Raw genomic sequence first — 25,700 nt, forward strand, 5'->3', positions numbered from 1 at the left:
TAAAAAGTGATTCAATAGTATTCTCCGCCCACAAGACAATTCTCCACTCATAAATTTCATGAATATTGTTTGAAAACCCCAAAGAGTATCTCGCCCACTGGGTAACCAGAGATCTCTGTGGTTAAATTTAATATTTTAAGAAGTTCAATGATATTTCTGTATATTGTTAGAAAAAACGATGGCGCAATATGAATATATTTATGTAATAGATATCTGGGATAAAATGGCATCGGATGTTAACTTAATATTTCCGTTGTGTCATTATACAATTCGGGATTTTCATCACGTTAAGATTGTTATGTCTCACTGGGTACCTCGCACCTGCTCCAAATACGACTCAGTACAATCGCAAGTCAGATGAAAAGAGTTACAGAGTTGAAATGATCATTTCCAATAAATATGGGCTTTTCCGAAGCATGGAGATCATCGCTGCTGGCATGTAGAACACTTAATGCGCTCTTATAAATTAGGGGAAATAGTGTAGTCAAACAGTTCTCAATCAATATTCGTGATGCGTGGGAGTTGCATCGAATAACAGTTTTTAAATTTAGACTTTCATAAAGAAAAGAGAGTTGCACATGCCCTTTCGTAAAGATTCACATCAGCGGAAATGCATTGGCATTTCTGTCAAATGTTGTTACTCACACATATTTATAAAATAAACAACTTTTCAACTTACTTTGACGTATTATCGTGACTTCGGATTTGCTGGCCTGTTTAAAATTGTTGATATTAAGTGAGCGAGGACAGATGGTATCAAAATTACTTTGTGGGTTCAAAAAATTTCCCCACATAAAGCAATTCGTCTTCTAACCTGTCCTCATTTGATACGGTATATTAGGTTGAAAGTTACGATTTGCCATAAAAAACATACAAAGAGTACGAAAATCGTGCGCGTATTACGCATTTAGTGATTGTATCGTGTCGGGTGGTATTGAATATGTTTATAACCACGCCAATCACTCGCGATCCTCATCAGGCTTATGTACCTTGTACTTTAGTGCTTGGTATTATGCACCGGTGATAGCATTAATAAAAGTAGATGGGAATCTGTTCAATTCAAGTAATAAAGCAAGAAAGAGATATTACGAAATATTTAACTACAATAATGATTGACGTTTTTAAATTTAAAAACTTTTTAATCAATTCGCCTTTTTTCTATTAAGGCATAATTTTAAACAGCAAGAAGAAGTTTGATAGTTTTCATTTTATTCCCCCCATCATTTCTTAAAAGGTATAGTTATATTCTTTCGGGATCGTATTTTTTTTTTTTAATTCAACTGTCTTATTCGTTTAGGGTCAAGACCATCCTTAATATGCATAGTATCCAGGTCAAGTTAAACTAAAACATTCCAACTGTACCTTGATAGATTGGGGTCAATAATAAGTACATTTATCAAGCAATCCATGAATTCCTCTTCGTCGGTATAGTTTTATAATATGATAAAGCCATTGGTTGTTCATAAATAACCGAATATTTTCTACCTGAATATAAAAAATTCCAAATATAAAAAGATATATTACTAAATCTTTTTACTCCGGGGTATGTACACCTAAATTTTCAATCTTCACAAACATCACGATCATTTGTTTGGTTGTGGTACAGATATGTTTGTTTTCGCTTCTCGAGATGTCTTAGAAGACGTCGTGGATTCCGACGAATTAATTTTACGATATCTTCTACCGAGAAATTGTCATTGTTAAATAAGTTAGGTTGAAAAGTTCAACGACGAAATTATTTATTAGCTCTTGTCAAAATCCGAGATCGAACGTGTTTTGACAATATGTCGGAAGTTTCTACCGTTTTCCGTCAATGACGTCACTCTAACCATCAAATAGGAAAGAACGTTCATGTTTCTACGGTGCTATTGTATTTGATGAATATTCTGCGAATATTAACGGAGAATAATCTGATAAATATTGATGGCAACAACCACAATGGTTAAGTCAATGATAACATGCTGGTAAGCGAATTCTGCGTATTCATACCACAGAGACAGGATGACTGAAAATGAGTCTGAATTCTTGGGTGTTAACTGTTACCCGCTCATTGTGCAACCTTAACCATACGTATTAATCATATTTTGGCTGAACAAATTTGCAATTTTTTTTGCTTTGGGAAATTTGCTCATTCATATGCACGTTTACCCCACAGCGTAAACGTGTAGAAAGTTCAGTATGTGAAAAAACATGAATTTTTTCATATTACCAATTAAAGAACAAGTTGGTCTGGCCAAATATAAGAGCCGCTATATATATTACAGTGCTGTTTATTCTATATCGATATAAACAATACATATGGCCATATTCGTTCAGGACGGCAACCAAATAATTCCGCTAGATGACAAAAGTAGCTGCGTAATAATTTCACTAAATGTGGTTCAGTCGCTACTGCACCTTCTTAAACTATCGGAAAACTAAACAAAAATTACACTGATTATACCCTATAACGTGATAGTACTGATAATTTGACAGCCCGAATCTCCAACATTCAGGTCTTATCAAGCATTGCGCGAAACTGCAATAGGGTCATAATGAGCATTTTATTCATTTTTTTATTTCTTATTTTTTGTTCTTTTATATTCGATAACGACCCCTGGTTTTACACTTCGAGGGGTGGGCTTTGATTGAGCAACCCACATTGACTTGTAATATATATAAAGGTATAGACAAATTACGGTTAGGTTTATGGCAGGGGTGACGAACCCATTTGCTATCGCGGGTCATTCTATCAGTCACCGCTGAGTGAGCGGGCCGCACAAGTGTTTAGTCATATTATGATATCTATTCATTTTTATCAACAAAAACAAACAACTGCATCCATACAGCTGAAGGCATTCAATGATATATTGCAGCATAAAAGAAAAATAGAGCATTCAATGCATTCAATGCGTTTTACTTTTGAAAACTTTTTTGCTTCACTAAACGCTTTATATTAGGACAAATTGACCATTTGGAAACTTTCAACTGCAAGCCAGGATTTTCAATATCTGAGAATAATCTTTGGCGGTAGCAATGGGATAAAGCAAAGTCAGTGTTGCAAGAACATATCAAATTTGTATAATTATTAACATCGCGAAAATACGAATCAAAACTAGATATTCGACATTTTTTTAAGATCTTCCATTGTTTTAAAAACTGAGCTAAAGTTATAAAAATTTTTTTAGTTTTCAAATGTCCCGTGTATCGTTCGCCAAAACATTACATTTTCACAAAGTAAGGTTACCCCTCCTCCATTAATTCCTATGCGTTTACCGATAAGACGGCGTAACTAGGATAAGACAATGGTTATTTTAATGAATAATCCATTGTGGATTCAACAAAACAAGATATATTGAAAATAGTGTTGTCAGTAATCGCTTGAATGACTGAATCGCCTGAATGACTCGCGGGCCGCACGAAATTCCTTGGCGGGCCGCATGTGGCCCGCGGGCCGCAGGTTTGTCACCTCTGGTTTATGTCAATAGTGGGTCTATGCAAATGGCATGATTTTTTTTCAATCACTAAACTGGACTTGAATCGGTTGAAGGAGTCAAGATCACGATCAAGTAGAGCCTCGGTAGATACGAATTTTGCCCATACGACTCGAAATTAATTGTCTCAAGCCATCGATACTTGGCAAATTGAACCGACTTGAAGATACTTATATTGACTTAACTTGGTCGCTGGCCGTTTGACTTCCGACAAAGATAAGCATGTATTGCATTTTGGTCAAATATGAGCATGAAATAATCTTCTACGCTGTTATTTAATATTTATACGAAATCGGTATTATGGCAATTTAATTATGAAGATTATTTTCAGACTAATATTTATTCCCATGTTTATTTTTGTTTTCAAGAATTATTACAAGCGATTAAAAATGCGTATCAAATTAATCATAAGTGATATTCAGCAGTTTAATATATGGATAATCACACATTTCGCTAAAGTAAATCCTACAGCAAATATGGGCTTTAGAATTAAATATCGAATGTCTAGGATATAATTATAAGATATTTTGGCATCAACACAAAAATAGTGTGCTTGAGATATGGTCAACCGTATACTGCTGCCAAAGAAATTTTAATCAGATCTATATAATCGCATTAACTTAAACACATAACCAATCTGAAAGTCAATCAAACTAGTCAATATACAAAACATAGTTAGTTTCATATCAAAAAAATTGTCGAAAAATGTTTTTACTCTATAGTTTAATAGTCAAAATAATTATAAATTAGTCATAGTGTATTAGTAATGAAGGTGGATTTATTCAACAATGTTCAAACGACAACAATGAATTGTGGTTTATGAATTAAGACGATACAATTAACGGCAAGCGAAAACTTATTGTCGTGAGAAAACACCACATGGTCGCAATGTTTGCGTTAGCTAACGTTATCCGTAACGCACGCATACTCGTCTATTCAACACTCTACACAGTGCGTCATATGCAATCCAGCGAGCAGCTGGATACGTTGGAAAGTTGTTCTTAATAACAATAACATGTGCACAAATTAAAAAGGTAACGACGAAGGAAATTCATTCAATTATATAAGGGTTCTCAAGGTCCTTCGATGTGAGAGTTCATTTTCATCAATGTAAGGACCGTTGAAAGGATGAATGTGGCTGGGTCCGGTAGTATCGTCATCTCGCAGGTTGTATTAGAAGTTATATTCAAGAGTGGTAAAGTATACTGGATCTGACCGAGGAATTCATGTTTGGTTATTGTTGACTCTTATAACTCAATTATCAGCCTAGTATTCAGGAATTAGTGATGAACATAATACGAATAAAAATGCTTTTATTCAGCAGGCAAATCTAGATTTTTCGGTATTTCTATTAACTAAATTTTCTGTCAGAATGAGACAGTTGGCTTCGGTATATTAATTCTGACGTTTGTCTGGATTATCCTCGTCCGTACCGATGACGAACAGCGCTACTTCCTGTATCTTCTATACGCAGCGGATGTAATTAACAACATTAACTTAATATTGTTTTAGGGGAATTAGCTCGAGTTCGCCTGAGAGAGTAGTTTAGAGTTGCTAATTATACAGCAAAATTCACTATGTCTTTACCCTAAGACTTTGTCTACGATATAGAGTGAGTAAATTTTCACTTGGCTTCGAGAGACCACCAACATAAGTATATTGCTGTAACAATGCGCCGCGTTAAACCTAGCCCCTTGTGTCTAAGTTAAGTAGAGTTCTATTGCGTTATCAATGGGATGATATCACAAGTTAAATTTTTTAAGGTTATTATATCCAATGTGCGGCGCAAGAGATTATATAAAATGGGATATGAAACGAGGTGGCAATTCGTAATATTTTTCTTTAGGATGTCAAAAGGGTCATTTTTTGGATAGATGGAGTAAGTTTATTAGGTAATCTGTGCGGGCTTTTTTTGTCAAAGATATTCAATTCAAACTTATTCGGTATGTTATTGCTATATTAGCCAAACTTCTCGACCGAGGTTCTATGTAACTGAATTTATGGTTGCAATACTCCCAAGATTTCAAGAACAATCGTTTGCAACTGTTTTCTGTTTGTTCCATATGCCTAAATGACAGATACCGTTATCTCCGCATGCTGAGAACATGCTGTAATGTTCCAACGTATTCATCGTCATATGTTTCTTACGAAGGTGTTGTATAATAACAAATGATGATTAATTAGCATTTTTGCATGAGGATAAGAATTAGAAAAATGACTACGTACGCAAGTTAGACACATTCACTTCAAACTTGAGTCACAAGCATGCAGACAAGTTAGTGGCGGGAAAATCGGCGACGTCATAGTTTTATTTAACAAGTTTATGAATGATCTTCTATGTATATCCCATGTATAATACGACCCCGATTGTTATGTAATAGTGTGTGCATGTCTTTTGTGTCACTAAATCATTGATTCTAAAAAGAGTCCCAAATTCGGGTAAAGCTAGAATCATCTTTTTGGCATGAGAATATTTACTCATTTTCGAGAAGTGTTGATATGCTCAATACAAAGAACCAAACGCAACATGAACCACGAATTCCTTTGTGAAGAAGAATACGCAAAATTTCGACACATTATTTCCGCTTTTCGTTGATCAATTCGCGCTAATTTCTCGAGATTTAAAGCAGAATCTTCAGTGCCATAACATGGCCCAGGGATAGCGGTTTTAAACCATGCTTAATCAATACAGAAAGAAATATCATTTTTTTGCGTGTGGCAGAACTGAGCAGCTTTCTTCTGCGTACGCTTACAAACATAAACGCTCGTGACGCTTTTCCGCTATTGCGTTATGTACCGGAAAACGAATGAACCGCCAGCAGTCACATTGAATTCATCTTAATAACAGCAAGCAATGAAATAATCTGTTTTGCTCCGTAGTATTGTTGTTATTATTAAGATTTGGCCTTAATGATGCATCCTTTAGTTATCATGTCGGGTTGACGCAGCATTGTCTATGTGTATGTATATGGTATAAAGTAGAAAGTTTCTCGGTGTTCGTCGAGAGTTAGTATTCATCGGTCACTATAAATTTGTAGTAAATATATTTATGTGGCTGGGTCGATAATTGTAGAAAATATGAAGGATTCGACATAGCGAAGATTTTATATTCATTTCGCAAATGATGTTCAAAGTAAAATGTAGCAGGAGCATGTAAATATGTAGTAACTGATTGTGTAAAAAATTTGAACGAGTGAATAGTTCCGTCTGGAAATTATTTGGGATTTAGTGCTCTTAGATACAGGAGCCCTAATTGAGGCTCGACAATTTCAATTAAAATGAGTTGCGCGATAGTCTTTATAAATTGAATATTTATATTGTTTCTCTAATCTGATCTTATTTTCTATTTGCCATATTACAGAAAAGCGTTTTCGTTTTATTCAACAGCTTTGTATAAATTTATATCATTGAAGAATCTCTATAATCTAGTATTATAATTTCATGAAGCGGATAAGAATTCGGAAAAAAATAATCTTTTTAAGAAAAATGATCCCGTAAGTATATAAAAAAGTAGTTGTAGTCAATTAATAATGTAACGATTAATAATTACAATCAAATTAGGACTTTTATTGGCAACCATGATTGAGACGCTGTCACCATGACACTATTCTATGGAATGACGTCACGAGACCGTTAACATGTATCACTTATTTAACTTGAGCATCTTTTCTCTCTAGTCGCAACTCGCGATAGATATCCTGGTGAAATAATGTATTTGCAAATTTACTTAGTTGAACTTATAAATAAAAACCTCCTTACTTACTAGTAGAACCTGAAAATAAATATTAGTTTTGTAAGGTAATTCTGTAGTGAAAAAATATGATTGCTACATCTTTTGGTAAAACGGTCTAGAACTCTAGAGATATACCTATTATACCATAATATAAGCCATGGTTATTTATGAGATGTTTCAACATTTCGTCCGTACAAGGTGGCACACAAGAAATCAACAAGACTTATTAGGTAGAACTTCGAACTAAGCCATCTTACCATATTTTGAATCCCAATGTCTGCCACCTCACCCAGGGTGGTATAAGTTAATAGGCAATGACGAGGAAAGATTATTCTGGTCATTCCAAAGCAAATTGATTCTGATTCTTGTCTATTTCAGGTTGTTAAAAAGTCTAATAAAAAGTGAACAATTGAAAAGTAATCTAGTTTTTTTTTCTTATCATGTTCTTTGAATTTTTCTGCAGAAATTTTCATGTTCGCCTATGTCTGTGTATGTTAGCTTTATCGTCGTTTTCATCCTGCGACAAAAATGGAACCTCGACTACAGCGAGCACAAAAATAACATTCGATGTAAATTCTACTGCAGCGACGACAACACACGCAGAAGAAAAGGATAATGGTAATTACCAATTTAGCATCTCATACAAAAATATCTAAACTGTATAAAAGTCTTCTACAAACTACATTATATACATTGCTTATACGCATTCTCGTTTTTGTATCGTTTTGGATTAACCTCAATCTTACGAACTTTATTACTTGAAATTTTAATCATTTTCTAATTATATATTGTAAATATAATTGATTAAAGTTTTTACAGTTCACATGCACGATGATGGGGATATGCTCTGCATCGTAAATTTTGGTGATTGTATGAATGCAAATGATACTTGCTCAGACGACAGGGCGTTTTTAAAAGGACTTTGCTCAGACTCACCAAGAAGATTATGCTGTGCTCCGAGTAAGTAGTAGTCATAATGAAAGAATTTAGCCAATGCATGATGGGAATTTGTATAAAATACTATTCTCACCGTAAGGATTTCAGTTACATATTGCTGTGTTCTTATCGCGCAATGATTGTTCTCACTCCTTGCTAGTCAGTTCATGGGCTAATAAACCACGACCACCACAGCGAATAGGATTTGAAAATTTGTGTAGGCTGTATGCCAAACTAGAGATTTCTCAGTTCCTCTAAGCAATACCGCAATATACGTTATTCGTAAAAGATATTTTTTCTTGGGTTAAAACATAAAACATGTCATAGATGGCCATCCAGATACAGAGCTACACTAAAATTATTTCAACCATTGTCATTGTTTATACTTATATTGATTTCCTAATATCCTTACAATTTTTCAGTGCAACGAGAAATGACTTCATGGGAAAGCAAAGACGAAGATTGTATCAGTCAATTTGGTGAGTGCTTGTTGGACACAAACAACTGCTCAGGAACGTTTAAAGATTTCACATGCGGAGGACCATCACACAGAAGATGCTGTACACCAGGTATGAAGTCTATCTATTTATTATTTTGAATATTAGTTTAAAAAAAGGAAAATAAACAAATGTTCAAACTAAATTCATTTAATGTTAGCTTCAATTCTTTTATTTTCATAATATATGACATTGAAATTTATTTATAAATACTGTGAAAAATGTGTGGAAACAATGAACAAATTCTAACTCCCGTTTTCTAGATGCCAAAGACGCTGCAGAATGGATAAAGGACGATAAAATCTGTGAACAGTCTCTGGGAACTTGCCAACTGAATTTGAGAGAATGCAAAGGAGAGTATCAAGTTGGAACGTGTGGAGGACCGCAACAGAGACAATGTTGTCTCCCGGGTACCTTTTACCTTTTTGTTTTGTTATTTCAACAAATATATAAACTTGTATAATTATAATATATTATTATCAAAAAAAAAATTTCTAATTATTTGTTTTGTTGCAGGCAATGATGTTAAGACTGAATGGAAAAATCACGACGCAAAATGTTATGAAAACTGGGGTACATGTACTGCTGCTGTAAAATCGTGCTCGGGTAAACGAAACAAATCGATGTGTGGAGGTCCTGATGAGCGACAATGTTGCGTTCCAGGTATCTGCTATGTTTACATTTAGTCTAATGAAATTCACACCACAAACCAAACAATATAATGCAAATCAAGATGGATTCTGCTAAGTATGGCATATTTCTGGTATTATTACCTGTATGTGATTTGAACGCCCACTGGCTGCTATTGCTATTTCAGTCCAACTAGTCGCTAGTCGCTATATTTCTTTTTGGATTTTAGATAAAGCAACGGTGAAGGCCTGGGCAAAAGATGATGACAAAAAATGTCTTCTCGAATTTGGTTCTTGTCAGCATGATTCAGCAAATTGCACCGGAAAAATCGAAGACGGCAAATGTGGTGGTCCATCATATAGGAAGTGTTGTATTCCAGGTATAGTATGGTTCTATGACTTCTTGAAATAGGATTGACATCTGAATTTAATAAAGATTCAAATACGGGCATACAATAATTTAATTTAAGTGAAAAAAATCAATGCTTCAAAATTTCGAAATATAACCAAAAACGATATGCAAAGTGAACGGACTTGAAACATAAACATCCATAAACGAAACTAAAATATTGAAATAAAACTCAAGATCTTTACCGAAAAAAAAAAACGCTATGAATTAATTTGATTTAGCTGAACTAACGAACGTATCAACATATCAGTTATAACGTTAACTTTTCTGATTGTTTCAGATATAAAAAATTTGGAAATTTGGAAGAAGGATGATGATTTGTGCAATGAGAAAGGGGGTCAATGTCAGAGCATTGCAACACCATGTCACGAAAAATATCAAGAAGGATTTTGTGGAGGTCCAGCAAAAGTTCGACAATGTTGCATTAAACCAGTTAAAGAAGGAGAAGTGCTTGGAACGGAGAAACCGGGTAAATTCACTAATAAAAACTTGATGGGTTACTTTTAAAATCTTAAATGTTTTTTTTTATGTTTTGGTTGGTATATGCATAACACTATTGCAAGTAAATGACACAGAAGTTAAAAAAATACGAAATGAATTCATGGAAATTCATTGGTTATAGGGAAGTTTCTATATTGGTGTAAGCCTTGTTACGTCAGCTATACCAATACATACACCTCAAGTGTAATTGTAGATATAAACTCCACTTGATGCGCATAATTGTCTAACTAAAAAAAAGATCTTTGCAACATATACTCGACTTTTACAGATTCAGTAAAACATATATTACCTTTTTTCAAAAGATATAACAGTGTTACCTTTTCATTCTGGTGATTTAAGAAGTGAGCAGATAAAAAAAATACAATTCATGTTATATATTGCTAAGACTAATTTTTATCAATAATACTATTTTTAGATGAAGACAAAAAAGAGGCGCCAGCAACGCCGAAAAACACTTCAACTGATTCAATAATGAAACGATTTTCCTCGAATTTAACATTGCTACTGAGTGTGTCAATTCCCGCCCTGGCTATTATGATAATAGCTTTGTATTGTCTTATTAAAAAGGTGGGGTGTACTGATATTGTGTTGTTTTTGCTGTTGTTAGAATCCGTTTTCTTATTTATGTTATATCTAAATTGAGTCCGTGCTAGTGCAAACTCCGACTTCAAGTATGTTTATTTTAACTTTATATATATGGGTAATTTCAAGTTTCGTGACTTCATTTTACTAAACTTTCTGAAGCTTTTTAAACTCTTACCTATGCTTTAGCGCGGAACATGTTGCAGACCATACAAGAAATTAAAAACACACAAGACACCTTGGTATAAGATGGAATATAATGAAAGTAAGTGTGAAGCCATGTTTTTTTGTTGAGATTATTGGTGCTGGCATACATGTTTCTCGTGTAGCTTGTGATCTACATTAAGTGACAATAAGAACGCTCTTCAACACTGCCAACGTGGTAAAAAGTCACAAGATGTTATTTTCGATCTTATACCTCGACTTTAGGTTGGTTTGGTATATAAATCAGAAGCAACCTATGATCGACTAACCCAGAATATAATGTAGGTCACATACTACGCCGGCACCACATTTTTTCTGTGACGAAGGATATTTTATCTGGATTCGATTTTACTACATTTAAACACGCGAAACTTTAAGCTCCTTTGGAAGGGTTATCATTTTTTATAATTGTATCATTTTGCCATAGAAATGAATACAACTAATATTTTTGTTTCTTGGCATGATTCAACTTTTTGTTTTATTTGTGATTTGAGTAGTTGAACCATTTTCAGTGGATGACGATGAAGATGTCAACTTAACTGCATCCGAAGAATCTAAAACATATGCTTAGAATTATAAACCAAATGAGGTATGTATCCAAAACATTATGAGAATATTTCTGTGATCAATCTAGAAAGCGTTCAATGAGGCGAAATACATGACGAAAGAAAGGAATAAAGCACTTTAGATTCTAGTACAATTAGTCGATGCCAGATTCGAAGAAATTGGGCATCTTTATATTATATACAAAGTGTACTGTACATTGTACTGTGATGTGGTATACGTATTTCTGAGTTTCAATAGAGTAGTGTGCAACTTTCCGATTTAGGCAAAAGCTTTTAAAGATTAAATCATTATGTAACGAGGTAGTCAAGAATCTAAAAATATGCATAATTCTATTAATACATTTTCTTTGTACTCGAGTAAGTTATTCTTGAAGGTAAATAAAGAGATACTATCTCAGATCTGAAAAGCAACACAACCATTTTAATCCAAAATCATCAAAATAGAAACGAATATATAATGTTGAAATATTTTGCAGCACGCTTCTTTGACAAAAATACTTTGTTAAAATACTGCATTTTCTTGTAGTTATACATAGTAACTATTTGAGAAATATGAATAATAAATGTACTTTTGTTAAACCAGGGTGGGTGAAAAAACGATTACAGTATCTCTATTAGGTTTTATTGAGAAACATGACTTATCTTACAGATCAACAATGAACATCAAATCTTTGAAAAAAGATGAACGACGTTCTGGCCTTCTGTCAAACAATCATCATGAAAATCTTCTTCGCATCCTGAATCCTTCGTAACGAAAGGATTTTTCCTCGTATTTTCAAAATTATTATGTTGAAATCAAAGCATTACAACTTACAAGCATAAGGACAAAAAATTGTTTTTAACCTTCTGACCTGCCGATGTCGATGCTGAAAAATTCAAATAGCGGCACTTCTGCTTAGGGTTTATTGCATTAACAATCCCAGTTCGATGATAATTGCAGAATAGCATTATTGATACATTGAATCTACACTAATTAATATAAAAAAGACTCTAAAAATTTAATGACGTAAAATGTAATATGGTACAATTTATTATTATTATTTTCATTAACATTATTTTGTGTGTTTTATTTATATTGACTTTTGCTTTTCTCTATTAATGAAATGTAATATGACCGCTATCTTCAATGTAAAAACTGTTTGCATAAAAAACTATTGTTTTTATTTTTGTGAATCGACCGACAGTGATGCAAATAAAAACGCCAAAATACAATGCATTTTCAAATAGCCCTTTGATAGTCCCCAATATCATTTGGTGAATTCGATCCCAGGCCGAATCTGGTCCAAACTCTCATCCCAAGCCAAACTGTTACATATTTAATTTTACAGGTATAAAAAGGAATAAGGTACACTGGACAGAAGAATCTTTATAGCTTAATTTTGTTACTTAATTAAATGCATAGAATTTGTTTACGTTTCTCATTGACTAGTACGCTCGACTAATGATAGACGTGTTCTCTTCGGAGTTCTTCGATAACTCTTTGAGCCATCTTGCGGCACACTAAAAATGAAATAAAAAAGTCCAGGCTTATCACAAATCAATTATTTTTACCAAATTCATTAATCCGCAAACCCTTATGAGATGGATGTAACCATTTTTGGGGTAAATAATATTGAAACAAGATTCCGCCGTTTTGTAGGTCAATTTCAGCAAGTCTTTGTCGTTTTTGTCTTGTAATTTTGGAAAATTAATATTCGTGTGCATTATTTGCGGATAAAAGAAAATTAATAATAGGATTAAAAATGACGAAAATATTAAAAATAAGCGAAACATTTGTATTTCAGTGAACCGATTCTACAAATAAGACTGCAAAGTTTAAATATATGGGCACAAACTTGTACTGATATGTAACTTCTAATGACAGTTGTTGAACTCTCGCTCGCTGAAAATGATGGACAAAAAAAATCATGGTTGCGAAGTTTAGCATGGTTTGGAGATAAAATTGAGAGCTTTAGGAGTTTGGAAAATATATGAAAGGAATGTCGTTTTATGAGTCTTTTCAATCCCTTAACTGCTGAAAGTTCTAAATACATTGCCGTGGTAGTTCAAAGGAAACCATAAATGAATCACGAAAATTCCAATCTTTGCAAAATTGGTAGATCATTAAGTATCAAGGTCTAGCTACAATATTTGTATTTGACAAATTTTTATTTTAAGCAATAAATATCGAAGTTTTTGAAATCAAAATTTCCTCAGAGCAGCAGCAGTCTGGTTAGTTAAAGTATATACAGCGACTTTGGCTTGAGCCAGTTTGTATATTTGGTTCGACAAGGTAACAAGAACATTCTCAGAGTGTAAAAAAGTTTTGCATCTTATAGTAGTGGAAGATGACGTCGGTGGTGTAATTTAGTTTGTATGAGCATTATCTTTTTGCGGTAATGATTTCTAAATTTAGAATAAGGGAACAATGATTCTTGAGAGATGTCGACCTGGCGACGCCAAAAATCCCCAACCCATCCCTGTAAATATCTGGAAGCACACTAGTGTGTCGCGAACACAGTTTAAACAACAATTGACTATAATGAAATTGTTTCAGATATTTCGCAGACAGCTACATCTGCAAAAGTTACATCAGATATAGACGTTTTAGGTCGTATCACAAACATATTGTATGGACGTTCGTATTTACCAAGAAATGGCAGTATATATATGCTTTCACATAGATCAGTGTTTCCAAAAGTAGGCGAGCAAAAACGCTCCCCCTTTAGGCGTTTGCGAGAACTGTAGGGGCTCTGACCGTGATCATGGGGGCACTGTTATCAGCTTGGCCGTTTGGGGGCGCTGACAACAACGGGACAGTTATAAGAAAAGTCAAAATATATGACATTTTTTGGATGTTGGAACGTAGAATATTCCAATTTATTGTATAGCAGTCTAGCGAGAGAAAGGAAAACCAAACAGACGGCTTTCTATATGGCGAACAAAGGTAGCTCATCCGGTTACCATTCCATGTCGGGTATGGGATTAGTTAGCCAGTTATTCGTTTCAGATGTATGAATTCGATGGTGGAAGAAGTAAATGAACCACCCTGCGTCGACAAGGATTCCAGCAATCATCTCACACATAATACCACCCATAATAACGACACATAATATCCAACGCGTAGCACAATGTGTCACATCGCCGAGCCCAAAGACGGATGGAGCATAAATTTATTTCGACTTTTTAGTCAATGGGGCGTTTGTAAGTCAAAAAGTCATCCGAAAAAAATATTATAAAATAAACTATTCCCTAGTGTTTATCTTAATTTGAAGCGCATATTACTTTTTTTGTGCACTCAATCATGATTTTGAAGAAAGGTTGCGTGACAATGTTTAATATTAGCAGGGACGGCACAGTGACATTATTTGCTTTGCATATGACTCACGTTACATGGAACATATACTTATTAAAATGGAAATTCCGATATCATAATAGTTCGAGTTAAAAATTGTTTGTATCAATTAGGTTCCGTATTGTCACTGCACGTACAGACACGAAAATTCCCCCTATTTTAGATGGGAGTCATAAACGAGCATGATTGAAAATAGTTAGTAATAAAATAGGTAGTAATCTATTTATACATATGGACATAGATGTCGTTCATGTATTGAGATTGGTTTCTCTATCAACATGAAACTATGAATCGACTATACTTCGTTGTCGTATTGTACACGTTTGCGTAAATTGATTGCTTTTTGGCCGTTGGTTAAAGTTACTCCAACATAAGGAAGTTTGTTCCAATGCGAAACAAATGCCGATTAGTCGCTCCTGCTGAAAATGCTATTTTGTGGAAGTGACAAAGTTTAGAATATTTAAAATAGCATTACCTAGAATATACTTTGACTCACGTCTGATCCATTTCAATAGACCGGATATATCCTTCAAAAGAAAAAACAATTCAGCACGCCATAACGCATTTAAACAGAGTTTTAATATACTACATACAAGCTAGTTTGCACCTATACGTATGATGACAGATAGTTTGATTTCAGCATTTATATTTATTTTAACAGGTATGAAACTCAGATGTGAGTGTATTTTTATACTAGCATTTGAAATATTTTTTAAAGTTTTTGATTAATTTTGAATTTAAGTTATATTTCATGATTACTAGCCTGTTTGACCATGACCGTACTAGCCTGAAACTAGACACAAATGTGCGGATTGTATTCCATTTTGTAAATATTTAACAAAAAGAGAATAAAATACATAAAGCAAAGCCACTTGTAAATACAGTTGAGCTAGATTTCAATATTGTGGCTGGAGGGTAGGGAAGTAAGAATGAAGTATGCAAAACAAGTGTACAAATGAGTCCATGCGACAAGAGCACATATATAAATAGAGACAACATACCACCAAATTCACTAGATCTATACATAATGCTGCAGTGCATTTTGTCTTTCAGGTCTCCCTCTAATTCTTGCGGATTGTCATTTGGGCGCCTCGACCATCACAAGTAGAAACGGGAACATACCAATTTCTCCTGTTACCGGCAGTCGTTACAATGACAACCAAAACTGTGAATGGAAATTTTCTCCGCAAAGTGATTGGACGTTTGTAAAAATCCAGATCGATCCATACGATATTGAGTCCAACAGTCGGGATTGCGAAGAAGATGTTTTAATCGTAGGAGGTGGGTAGATATAAGACGAGTCCGGCATTTGTTGCTTCACTGAAGATAATACGTTTATGCGAAAAAATGTAGCCTTTTTTTATAAATTCAATGGTTTATACTATGATTTCTATGTATTGACACTGTGAAATCCTTAATCTGATCATCATCAATTATCACTTTTCAAGTAGATATTTGTATGTTGCAACAGGTAAAATGTTCTGTCAGAAAAGAGATTATAAAACGTGCATTATTTTGAGCAAAACGGAGAAAAGTGTTCGCAATTGCAACGTTAGTGGATGTACAGTTTACACACTCAACCCTTGGCCACCGACCATTCAGTTCATATCAGATGAATCACAGACTGGATCATTGTTTTCGTTGCAATATTCATTCAAAAGCTGCAAGTCGACTCTACGCCCACGCATACATGTACCAACGGATGGCGAAAAAAGTTAGTAACATTCCAAAGGTTATTCTGCTTTGTTGTAACTAAAAACAATAATACAATATAAAAACACTTGCACCTTTAAGACGTAAAGTATAACCATAAACAGCAAGCTGCATCGGTGTATGTAATGTTCATATTTTTCTGTATGTACGACTAAATAACTTCACGAAGAACTGAAATACATTTCAATATAACAGTACTCTATGTCCACTACTCTTGTCCATAAATTTCGAGTCGGTAACTGTGTCCTATATTTAATCTTGTTTTTTTTGCACCTAGAACCTCTCGATTTTTTTCTATTAGAACATATAATCCGCATTTCTGTATAACACCTTTCAGATGAAGTATTTTCAAATAGTGTACTTTTATTAGAAGTTATAATATATATAAATAAAATATACTGTTGAAAATACTTCTGCAAATACTGAAATGCCTTCTGCACATGTATGATCAGCCGTAAAATATGTGTGTTTTAACATATAATACATGTTTAATCTAAAATACAGCTGGAGTTATATTTTAATATCGAACATACTGTTATTTATTTTAATCAACTGATCTTAAACAGAATATGGCAGTAAGCGTGTTGTACCAAAGAAAGAATTTACTACAACTGACCTGTGGACCACAGTGATGGACATAGAAACAAGAAGTAACAACAATAAAGGTTCGATACTAATTTTGTCGAGTTAGTTTGTAACTTTCGTTCAAAATAGAAACCAAACTGAAGTGCTGGGTAAATTTGAACACTGCGATGAGGTAATTTCCGTATATCTTCATGAACGAACTGGGTTGTATAAATACCTGTGTTTTACTTTTGCGTGACTGCAATTCGAGTCAAAATAGCCAATCGATGCCAGAAAATAATATTAAATTTATTAAAATTGCAAATACCAATGCTCAATTGCATCTATAAGCGTAGCAACTGTGAATAAAATACAATCCCGAAATAAAGAGAACTTCGAATTTGCACTTTCAGTAATAGAATTTGAGATAACTGTGCAGTGCATATACATACACATAACAACAGTTAATTGTAAATACAGAAACCAGACTATACATAAAAAATAAACCCTTTTTATGTAATATTAAAATGTATTCACAATTTCCAGAGGAAGCGATACACAAAGAGTGAATCATGATTTGGGTCAGGTTTTGTATGCTGATGATTATTTAGCAAAACAGTTCACTCTGATCAGCAGAATACTTTGCTAAATCAATGAACATACAAGTTGGATGGAGGTGACAATAGCCGAAAGTTTCACCAATACGTTAATGATATAATGTTAAGCTAATAATATTTTATCTCATTCAGATATTTCAAATAATCAGAATCACATATATGTTATTCTTGGAAGCATTATTGGCATTCTTGTTGCTACAGTTGCAGTAATTCTATTTTGCAGATTGGTGAGGTAAATGATTTTTATGAAAATTATAAATTCAAGTATTTTTTATTACGTTAGTTGCAAATTTAACGAAAACTCATAAAATACAATGTTTTTTTTTCATACAAATTCAAAACCAGTGTAGATACTTACCATATAACTTAGTATGTGGGTACTTCATAATTTAGGTAAAGTCTACAACAACTGGTACATGTATACTAATTTTTAATGAACATGCGGAAGTTGGGCGAATAATTTCCCAAGTTTGCCGTCATGGTATTAATAATACAATCTATTGTGCACGTAGAAAAAGACAACAACAGACAGTGAAACAACCCCGTTCCATGGAGGAAACTGAAAACGGGACATTGACAAGTGGAAATATACCGGCGTCAAACTCTATAAATGTATACGAAACTATTCAGGATGGAATCAGTTTTGCCAGATCGGTTGACGATCCCGCAGTGCCAGCATACGGTGTTATGATAGACAATATATTGTACAATGAACATTATCCAAATATAAATTGAATGCTTTATCGCCCTATATTATAAGACATCAGTTGTGCATTTACTGAAAAAAAAAAAAAAAGTTTTTCAAACCGAAATATTCCAATTAACAGTCGTAGCATAGCATAGCTATTTTTCTATATATTTTATGAATATGTGAGTTAAACCTCTCAACACTTCTAATATGGTAAAACGTTATTATGAAAATATAACCTAATTAGGCTATATGAAATATTACAAATACATTCCAAAAAGTTTATATATTCATGATTTTTTTGCCTTGTTTTTTTTACAAAAGAAACCAAATAATAATAATTCAACAAAAGCTTGTCTGAAGTTAATGCAATTGCGCATTCTAATAATTTTAACTTCTTAAATACGTGACATCGTTGCTTATGTTGCTGGCATGTTGAATTTCTGAAACATGAACTTGCTTATATTGATCGTCAACAACGTCAAAAAAGATCAAACGAACTTAAAAATGTGTGTTTACTTATTTATCCCCATGGGATTACAGATACGGATTAAAATTTCTCCTTGAAGTCTTTCAATGTCTACACTCCAGGTGAGTTATACATGCTGAGTTCAATCCTGTAATCACCGGATCCAAATCATGTTACGATGTACGTCAACATGATATACCGTTAACCTTATTCTATCAAATAAAAATAATTTATTGTGTACAATACAGATAATAAATATTTCCAATCGTATTATTTCGAACAAAACAAAAAAGTTTGCGGCAAATGGTTCACAGGTATTTATAAAAAAATGTATTTCATTGATGTTTATTTTTCGTCTCTATACGTGTTTTTTTTTTGTCGCGAACTAAAAAATTTGACAGAAACTTAGAAATTGGTTAAAAATTTATTAAAAAGTAATAACAGCAAATAAATCTTTGACATTCTAAAGCAATACATTGTTACACTTCGCAACAACTATATACAGGGGGGGGGGGCAAAAATTTCTCGAGTCAGATATCAATTATATAAGTTTATTCTAACTTCATAATCAGCATAACAGGCAATAAAATGATTGATGAAAACAACTAAATGAAAACGGGTTATGAAATCATCAAGACACAAATGTTCAAATCCTCAAAGTATTATAAAGTCAAATGTTATTATTTGTTACTGATACACAAAGTGATAGACATTTGTTTGCACTCGCTATCATGTTAGATGACAAGCTTACGAAACGCGTGCGTAAAACCCTAGACAATTTTACGGAACTCATCTCGGTGCGAGAGCAACGTCACGTCGAATACGTAACAAAAGGTCGTTGCTATAATTAATTAAATTTACACGGTAGAACCTTATGCTGTACGGTGTTGTTGTTTTTACCGTGAAATTGTTTACGACGACGTGGTTCGTATATATAGAGACGAGAAGGTACACTTTGCCATAGTTTTCTTCGATGCAGCAAAGTTACAGTTAAATGGTAAAATTATGGCTACAAGGCAAAAATCTAGAATATTTGATGTTTCAAATATATTTTCACCTAGTCAGGGTAGGAGAAAGCTGATACGCATAGATGGAGAATTTGGAACACCTATCGAAAATATACTGCACAGAAGACCTTCTGTCGCAGCTGCAATGCTCAGCTCATGGAATACGTCGACTTCTGTAGGTTATGATTTTCAAGTAAGTGCTGTAAAGCTTGTTTGATTGGTCCATGCTTTAACTTAAGAAATAGTTGAAATAATTAGCTGTAAATACGGTAGCATGCTTAGGTCAAAGTCTTAACAAAATTTTACAATTAGTATATATATATATTAAGTATATTATTTCATAACTTTGGCATATAGATTATAAATATCCATATAGGGCGGCATCTGTCAAACTGAGCTATCTCTTTTCGAAGCAAAAATTGTATCAATTTTAAAGAAGTTTCAATATTTTTATACGATAAATTTGTACAAGTTGTTACAAGACAGAGGTTTGCAAAGGTATTGTTTCATTATTTACTCATATATGGGCAATGCCTAGGTTGTCTAAAATAGCATGATACTTCTTACTCCCGAAACATTTCTATAGAATGTACATACTATTTAACGCAATATTAATTTAAATCCCAATTTTTTTAACAGAAGTTACGAAACTCGTTATCACAGAATGACATGAAATCTACAAACAACTTTGTCTACCATAAACCACCGCACACCCCATTATCCAGCAGACGACAATGCCATACCAGCAAACTGAGTCGGAGAAATGCAATGACAAGGGCTGACGTCCGATTGGCGAAGTTAAAATACTGCGAAAGTCAAGGCCATCTCAGCCAAGTACCCAGTTCTGAGCGCGTGGAATGCCTCGTGATACCGAATCCTATTCTAGACTCAGTTTCCACTAATTCAAAAAGCCAAATGAAAGCTTCAACAAAAGCCGAGTTTGCGTATTTTTCTAACGCATCCTGGGAAGACAGAAAGCGGTCAATCCAGCACACACAACAGCAAATTCGGGAAATAAAGCGATACAAGCGATCCCCAAGTTTTTTCAAAAATTTGATCACAAAATTAAAACCTAAAAGACGAGGAGACGGATATTCGATGCAGCAGAATAATATGGAATCAATGAGGAGTGAAAATTTCTTAACACTGTGGCAGAATAGAGTATCTAATGACATTGATCGAACAAAATCTACGTCGAGAATGTGTCGTGGAAAACTGTCATCCCCCGTAACTCCCAGAGTGGTGAAACGAACATTTACAGACTCTAGGTAAATAGTAAACAACCATATACTTATAGCTACCAAGTATATATATATATATGACGCAAGTAAAAATAATTATCCTAGCTGGAAATAGAAAGCAGCAATGTATATTTAATATAATAAAAATATTCGGTTGAAAAAAGTCTGGGTAATTTAATGCACTTTTAACATACTAAAGGTAATCATGTACGACTTTGAACAGCACTATTGTTTGAAGAAAAATTAATAAACATTTGCCGATATTACTTTACGCTTAATGAACCTTTTTATTAAATTCAGACTGAGAGGAAGACGACCATCTCAAGAATCTTTGTCAATGGGATATTGTTTGAAAACACTCTTACAAGACAAAAGTAAGCTTATAATGATTCATAAAAAGACGTTTATCACTCCATCGTCTAATATCAGCAGACCAAATGTGGAACTATTTTTTTACTGCGTCATAAGTAAAGAATTTAATCAGTTAGTCCGCAGTGCTAACATATTCGTCAAGAAAACAATCAGATAATAATATTATATTTATTAGAAACTTGATATATCGTCCAGTGTTTGTATTTGTAAGAGCTAAAATTTTGTAGAAATCATTCAATAATTAATTTATTCATGTAAGCTCGAAACTTATTACTTATTTTTCTTTTAGAATTCAGCAAAAATTTCCACGACTTTTTAGTTGGAGAGTTCAGTGAAGAAAATTTGGATTTTTGGCTTGATTGCGAATCTTATAAAAAGAAGAAAGAAGAAAAACTAAAAAAGAACGCAAATAAAATTTATAATCAGTATTTGGTACCCGGAACCTTAAAAGAGGTAACTTGAATAAAAACAAAATTATATTTTTTTCCTGCTTTCGCAATTGTGGGACGAGCGTAGAGATCACATAACTGAGTTTTATTCGTTTCAACCATAAAAATCATTTGAATGTCATCTCGAGTGTAAAAAGTAAGTCGGTTCGGTTTAATAAAATTGTGGTTCAGTGAAAGCCATCCAAGGTAAAAAAAAATTGTGAATGCATCACTGGATGTTCTAGATATTTACTCCAAATCCTTGGATAAGCTTCTATTATATTAATATATGATAATATTAAATATTTTTATTCACAGGTAAATGTCGACTCTGAGATAAGAGCACGAGTGGAATGCGAACTTTTCAATCCAAGGCGAACTACATTTGATCAAGCTCAGAACCAAATCTATAAATTGATGATGACCGATTCGTTCCCTCGATATCTTGAAATCTCGAGAATGTTGGGTCACGAATGACCACATTAAAATGAACCGGCATACTTGAATAAAGATTCATGTGTATATTGTCTCCCACCTTGCTTCGAATTTTGTTGGTGTATTTATTGTTATTCTATATTAATTTTCCTACTGTTCAAAGTGTTCAATACATTGACTCACAAGCAGAAGATTTCATTGGAGATTAACATTGTGATAGTGGGGTAGAGAAGGAACAAAGTGCACGCTTTCTATCATTTCACATTTTACGACTTTGATGCTGAAAGTTGTTTGAGGCAATCGTTCAAATACGTTTTGATGAAAAGTAAAACAAGTTATACACCAATTGCCAGATCTGAGAAGGGAATACATATACGTATACATATAGATATACGTATCTTATAGCCTGTCATATATACACAATATAATTCAAGATTTCTCACGAATCAATCAAATTTAGAAGTTGAATCAATCTAATAAAGAGGGGGGGGCGGAAATTTGGATCATAACTATGAACTGTAAAACGGAAATCGATTATAGCAAAAATTCGTTATCTCTACAATTAGCAACTTGTTTTAAATATTGTGCAGTGGCATGCAATGTCATTTTAACAGTCAATATTAAAACTTCATGTTTATGCCACGCTTCGTCTATATTGAATAATGCAATACTAAAAATTCATACCGAAATATTCAGATGAAGGTTTTGCTAAAAATATTGATTGAACTTGTGCACACACCCGGTAATTAAAGCTTCAAGAAATTGAAATAATTTATCATTTCTTATCGACAATTCAAGGTTATTACTGCATTTGTACTGATTGTATCGGTATTAGATAGCGATTAAATAGATAAGCATACCACTTACAACTCAAACAATAGATCCATTACACCCGGAACAATAGGGAAACCAAATACAGATAATAATAAAGATGCAAACAATAGAATTCCAGTTATCAGCAGCAACAAATTAGATTAATCTGTTTGCAGATGACAAAGTGTTATTTCAAGCTAGTTAAAAAGTGCAAATATTCCAAGAAGTAGAACTCAGATTAGCTCGAAACGTACATATATAACAAACCTACCTGGTATAAACCATCAGTTGTAGATACAGTATAATCAAATACTCTATTTATCAAGTTGTAGTGTGAAATCACCATTTGGAGTATTTTAATTACAAAGAAACGAGTACTTGGCCAAGTTCAATATGTTTCAGCAAGAAAACGCTAATTGTCATTTGAATAATATGAAAAAATATCAATCTTCATCGAACTGCAGACCAAAATGGAAATCTGCGGATGATTTTATTTATGTCGATTCATTACTAGCTTCGTCAATATTTGCTGCAACTAGGACGACAAATCAGCAGGTAAAATATTTCTTCCGATAGAGGTTTTAACATGAGGAATTAAGAATAATTTTCTTTGATTTATCTGGTTTCTTATTTTATATATATTTTTTAATTTGATTCAGAACATGAGACAAAGATCTTCGTCTCGACACGAACAAAGAAAAAGGCTCGTCAGAGTTTGCCCACGTGCTCGTTCCAGCACTCCAACTAGGAGAAGAATGATTTTGAAAAATAATATTAAAAGTGAATCAACGTACGTTTCCATTGATATTTTGAATAAAAAGATTTCTGAAATGGAGGAGGGCGAAAAGCGGACCTATACGTCTAATTGGTATATACCGGAAAAATCAGATAAAAAAAATAATGACGTTAACAATGGGAAAATCAAACATAGTCACAGAATAGCAGTCGTTTGTAAGAGAGCAAAATCAGCATTCGAAAAAATCAAATCAGCAAAGCGTAGAAGTAACTTTGGAGGTATAAAAACGTCGAAACCCAGATTAAGTTCTGCTCTTTCTGGTTCTGTCAAAAACATCATTGCCAAACAATTAATCGAGGCTGGAATCAAGGGAAACAGTGCAACAGTTGGAACTACAAACGTCATTTGTAAACGTAAAGAACTTTGTATTGCCAGCAAAGCTTTAACCAATGAACATAAAATGGGAGAAATAGTTTCTTCCAAAAAATCTCATGTAGCCCGCGTCGCTAAACGAGAGATGAAGACAGTAAAATCATGTGATAATATTTTATTGGATTCGTCTGCACAAACGAAGATTCCCGATATGAATTTAATGTTTTCAGTTGCACATTTCGGAAGTTTCAACGAGTCTAATCAGAAAAAGACAAATCTTCAAGATACTCTTAGCGACGAAGGTAAAACAATTCAAACTGTTCAAAGCATATAATTCTGTGACATACGATTCCAATATGATTACTATGTAAAACAACACGTGGCGGTTTCACTAATGTAATTTTACATTTTTTCAGATGGTCTCAAGAATTTTCGAAAATTTCTTCGATCGGAATTCAGCGAAGAAAATCTTGATTTCTGGATTAGATGCGTTGCTTACAAACGAATTAAATCTCCGAGACACAGATGGCAAGAAAGCAGACAAATATATAATGAATTTTTAGCTCCCAACGCACCCAAAGAGGTTTGTATATTCTATTGATAGTAGTTATTTTCATTATTAACATCAACCTATGTATCGGCAGTAAGTGCACACCATCAATATTAATTGTTTTTATCAATTTCAGGTTAATCTGGATTCAAGAGTGAAACAAAACGTGAAAAGAAACATTGAGTGTCCGAACGAATTCACGTTTGATGAAGCTAAATGCTGCGTTTTTTATCTTATGGAGACAGATTCGTTCCGGAGATTTTCCAAGTCTCGTAGACATAGTATTGATATGATTTTGTAAACTTGATTACTTCATTATTTATTTCATGCAATCACTGTGAAATTTTTATTGAAATAGTTCCAATTATATTGTTACGTGTTTTAAAATAAAGATATATTTATATATATATATGATATAGTTGCGGTTCAATGAAAGCATAGAAAACTTGTGACATAAACTCCAGTACGAATATTATTTTGTTTTCGAATAGGGTTCAATGATTCAAATACGCAGTTTAGGCGTGCAGTGGCATGTCGGCTAATGCCATTTTCTCAAACTATATAAAATGCCATGTTTCTGTCATGTTTCGTCCGTATTGAATAAACCTACCGAAATATTCAAATGAAGAGTTTGCTAAAAATGTTGATTGAACTTACTTTAAATTGAGATGATATTTCATGTGCACGCACCCGGTAATTGAACCTTTACAAAATTGAAATGACTTATCATTTATAATCAGTAATTCAATAGTATTACTGTATTGTTATTGGTTGTATCGGTATAAAATAACGATTAAATAAATAAACACATCACTTACAAGTCAAACATGG

The 25,700-nt window shown here is 33.5% G+C and overlaps 3 protein-coding genes across 6 annotated transcripts; all 3 read left to right on the forward strand.

Annotated features, from left to right (window-relative positions):
* The first annotated feature begins 6,814 nt into the window (after positions 1-6,814).
* Positions 6,815-13,368, forward strand: LOC120344356 (uncharacterized). Of its 3 annotated transcripts, none has more exons than XM_039413542.2 (12): positions 6,815-6,967; positions 7,670-7,824; positions 8,017-8,166; positions 8,565-8,711; positions 8,903-9,049; positions 9,156-9,302; positions 9,499-9,648; positions 9,958-10,146; positions 10,594-10,745; positions 10,950-11,025; positions 11,462-11,553; positions 12,180-13,368. In XM_039413542.2, exons 1-11 carry the CDS (start codon positions 6,915-6,917, stop codon positions 11,533-11,535), a joined length of 1,440 nt encoding a protein of 479 aa, XP_039269476.2. In that variant the 5' UTR covers positions 6,815-6,914; the 3' UTR covers positions 11,536-11,553; positions 12,180-13,368. The 3 variants fall into 3 exon arrangements, with proteins under 3 accessions (XP_039269476.2, XP_039269479.2, XP_039269477.2); XM_039413545.2 differs by having other exon boundaries at positions 11,477-11,553; XM_039413543.2 differs by having other exon boundaries at positions 8,026-8,166.
* Positions 13,369-15,399: 2,031 nt separating this feature from the next.
* LOC120344367 (uncharacterized) lies at positions 15,400-18,802 on the forward strand. 2 transcript variants are annotated; one of them, XM_039413559.2, is made up of 6 exons: positions 15,400-15,525; positions 15,918-16,145; positions 16,336-16,578; positions 17,144-17,242; positions 17,891-17,990; positions 18,271-18,802. In XM_039413559.2, the coding sequence occupies exons 1-6, from the start codon at positions 15,480-15,482 to the stop codon at positions 18,491-18,493; spliced, it is 939 nt and encodes a 312-aa protein (XP_039269493.2). In that variant the 5' UTR covers positions 15,400-15,479; the 3' UTR covers positions 18,494-18,802. The 2 variants fall into 2 exon arrangements, with proteins under 2 accessions (XP_039269493.2, XP_077969077.1); XM_078112951.1 differs by having other exon boundaries at positions 15,443-15,540.
* A 1,060-nt stretch (positions 18,803-19,862) lies between these two features.
* LOC120344765 (uncharacterized) lies at positions 19,863-25,280 on the forward strand. The gene is made up of 9 exons (XM_078113167.1): positions 19,863-20,115; positions 20,562-21,190; positions 21,464-21,537; positions 21,825-21,988; positions 22,282-22,424; positions 23,571-23,766; positions 23,871-24,621; positions 24,736-24,902; positions 25,006-25,280. The coding sequence occupies exons 1-9, from the start codon at positions 19,921-19,923 to the stop codon at positions 25,168-25,170; spliced, it is 2,484 nt and encodes an 827-aa protein (XP_077969293.1). The 5' UTR covers positions 19,863-19,920; the 3' UTR covers positions 25,171-25,280.
* The last annotated feature ends 420 nt before the right edge of the window (positions 25,281-25,700 follow it).

This window comes from Styela clava, chromosome 5, assembly GCF_964204865.1.
Source record: "Styela clava chromosome 5, kaStyClav1.hap1.2, whole genome shotgun sequence".
NCBI lineage: Eukaryota > Metazoa > Chordata > Ascidiacea > Stolidobranchia > Styelidae > Styela > Styela clava.

What these genes read in the sequence shown, in the direction of transcription:
- LOC120344356 (XM_039413542.2), top strand. Translation starts at nt 6,915, where the DNA reads ATGAAGCGGATAAGAATTCGGAAAAAAATAATCTTTTTAAGAAAAATG. An exon ending in TAGGAAGTGTTGTATTCCAG is followed by an intron (nt 9,649 to 9,957) that starts GTATAGTATGGT and finishes TGATTGTTTCAG; the next exon opens with ATATAAAAAATTTGGAAATT. An exon ending in TGTATTGTCTTATTAAAAAG is followed by an intron (nt 10,746 to 10,949) that starts GTGGGGTGTACT and finishes CCTATGCTTTAG; the next exon opens with CGCGGAACATGTTGCAGACC.
- LOC120344367 (XM_078112951.1), top strand. Translation starts at nt 15,480, where the DNA reads ATGATGACAGATAGTTTGATTTCAGCATTTATATTTATTTTAACAGGT. An exon ending in AACAGGTATGAAACTCAGAT is followed by an intron (nt 15,541 to 15,917) that starts GTGAGTGTATTT and finishes TTTGTCTTTCAG; the next exon opens with GTCTCCCTCTAATTCTTGCG. An exon ending in ACCAACGGATGGCGAAAAAA is followed by an intron (nt 16,579 to 17,143) that starts GTTAGTAACATT and finishes GATCTTAAACAG; the next exon opens with AATATGGCAGTAAGCGTGTT.
- LOC120344765 (XM_078113167.1), top strand. Translation starts at nt 19,921, where the DNA reads ATGGCTACAAGGCAAAAATCTAGAATATTTGATGTTTCAAATATATTT. An exon ending in CGAACATTTACAGACTCTAG is followed by an intron (nt 21,191 to 21,463) that starts GTAAATAGTAAA and finishes TATTAAATTCAG; the next exon opens with ACTGAGAGGAAGACGACCAT. An exon ending in AGATACTCTTAGCGACGAAG is followed by an intron (nt 24,622 to 24,735) that starts GTAAAACAATTC and finishes ACATTTTTTCAG; the next exon opens with ATGGTCTCAAGAATTTTCGA.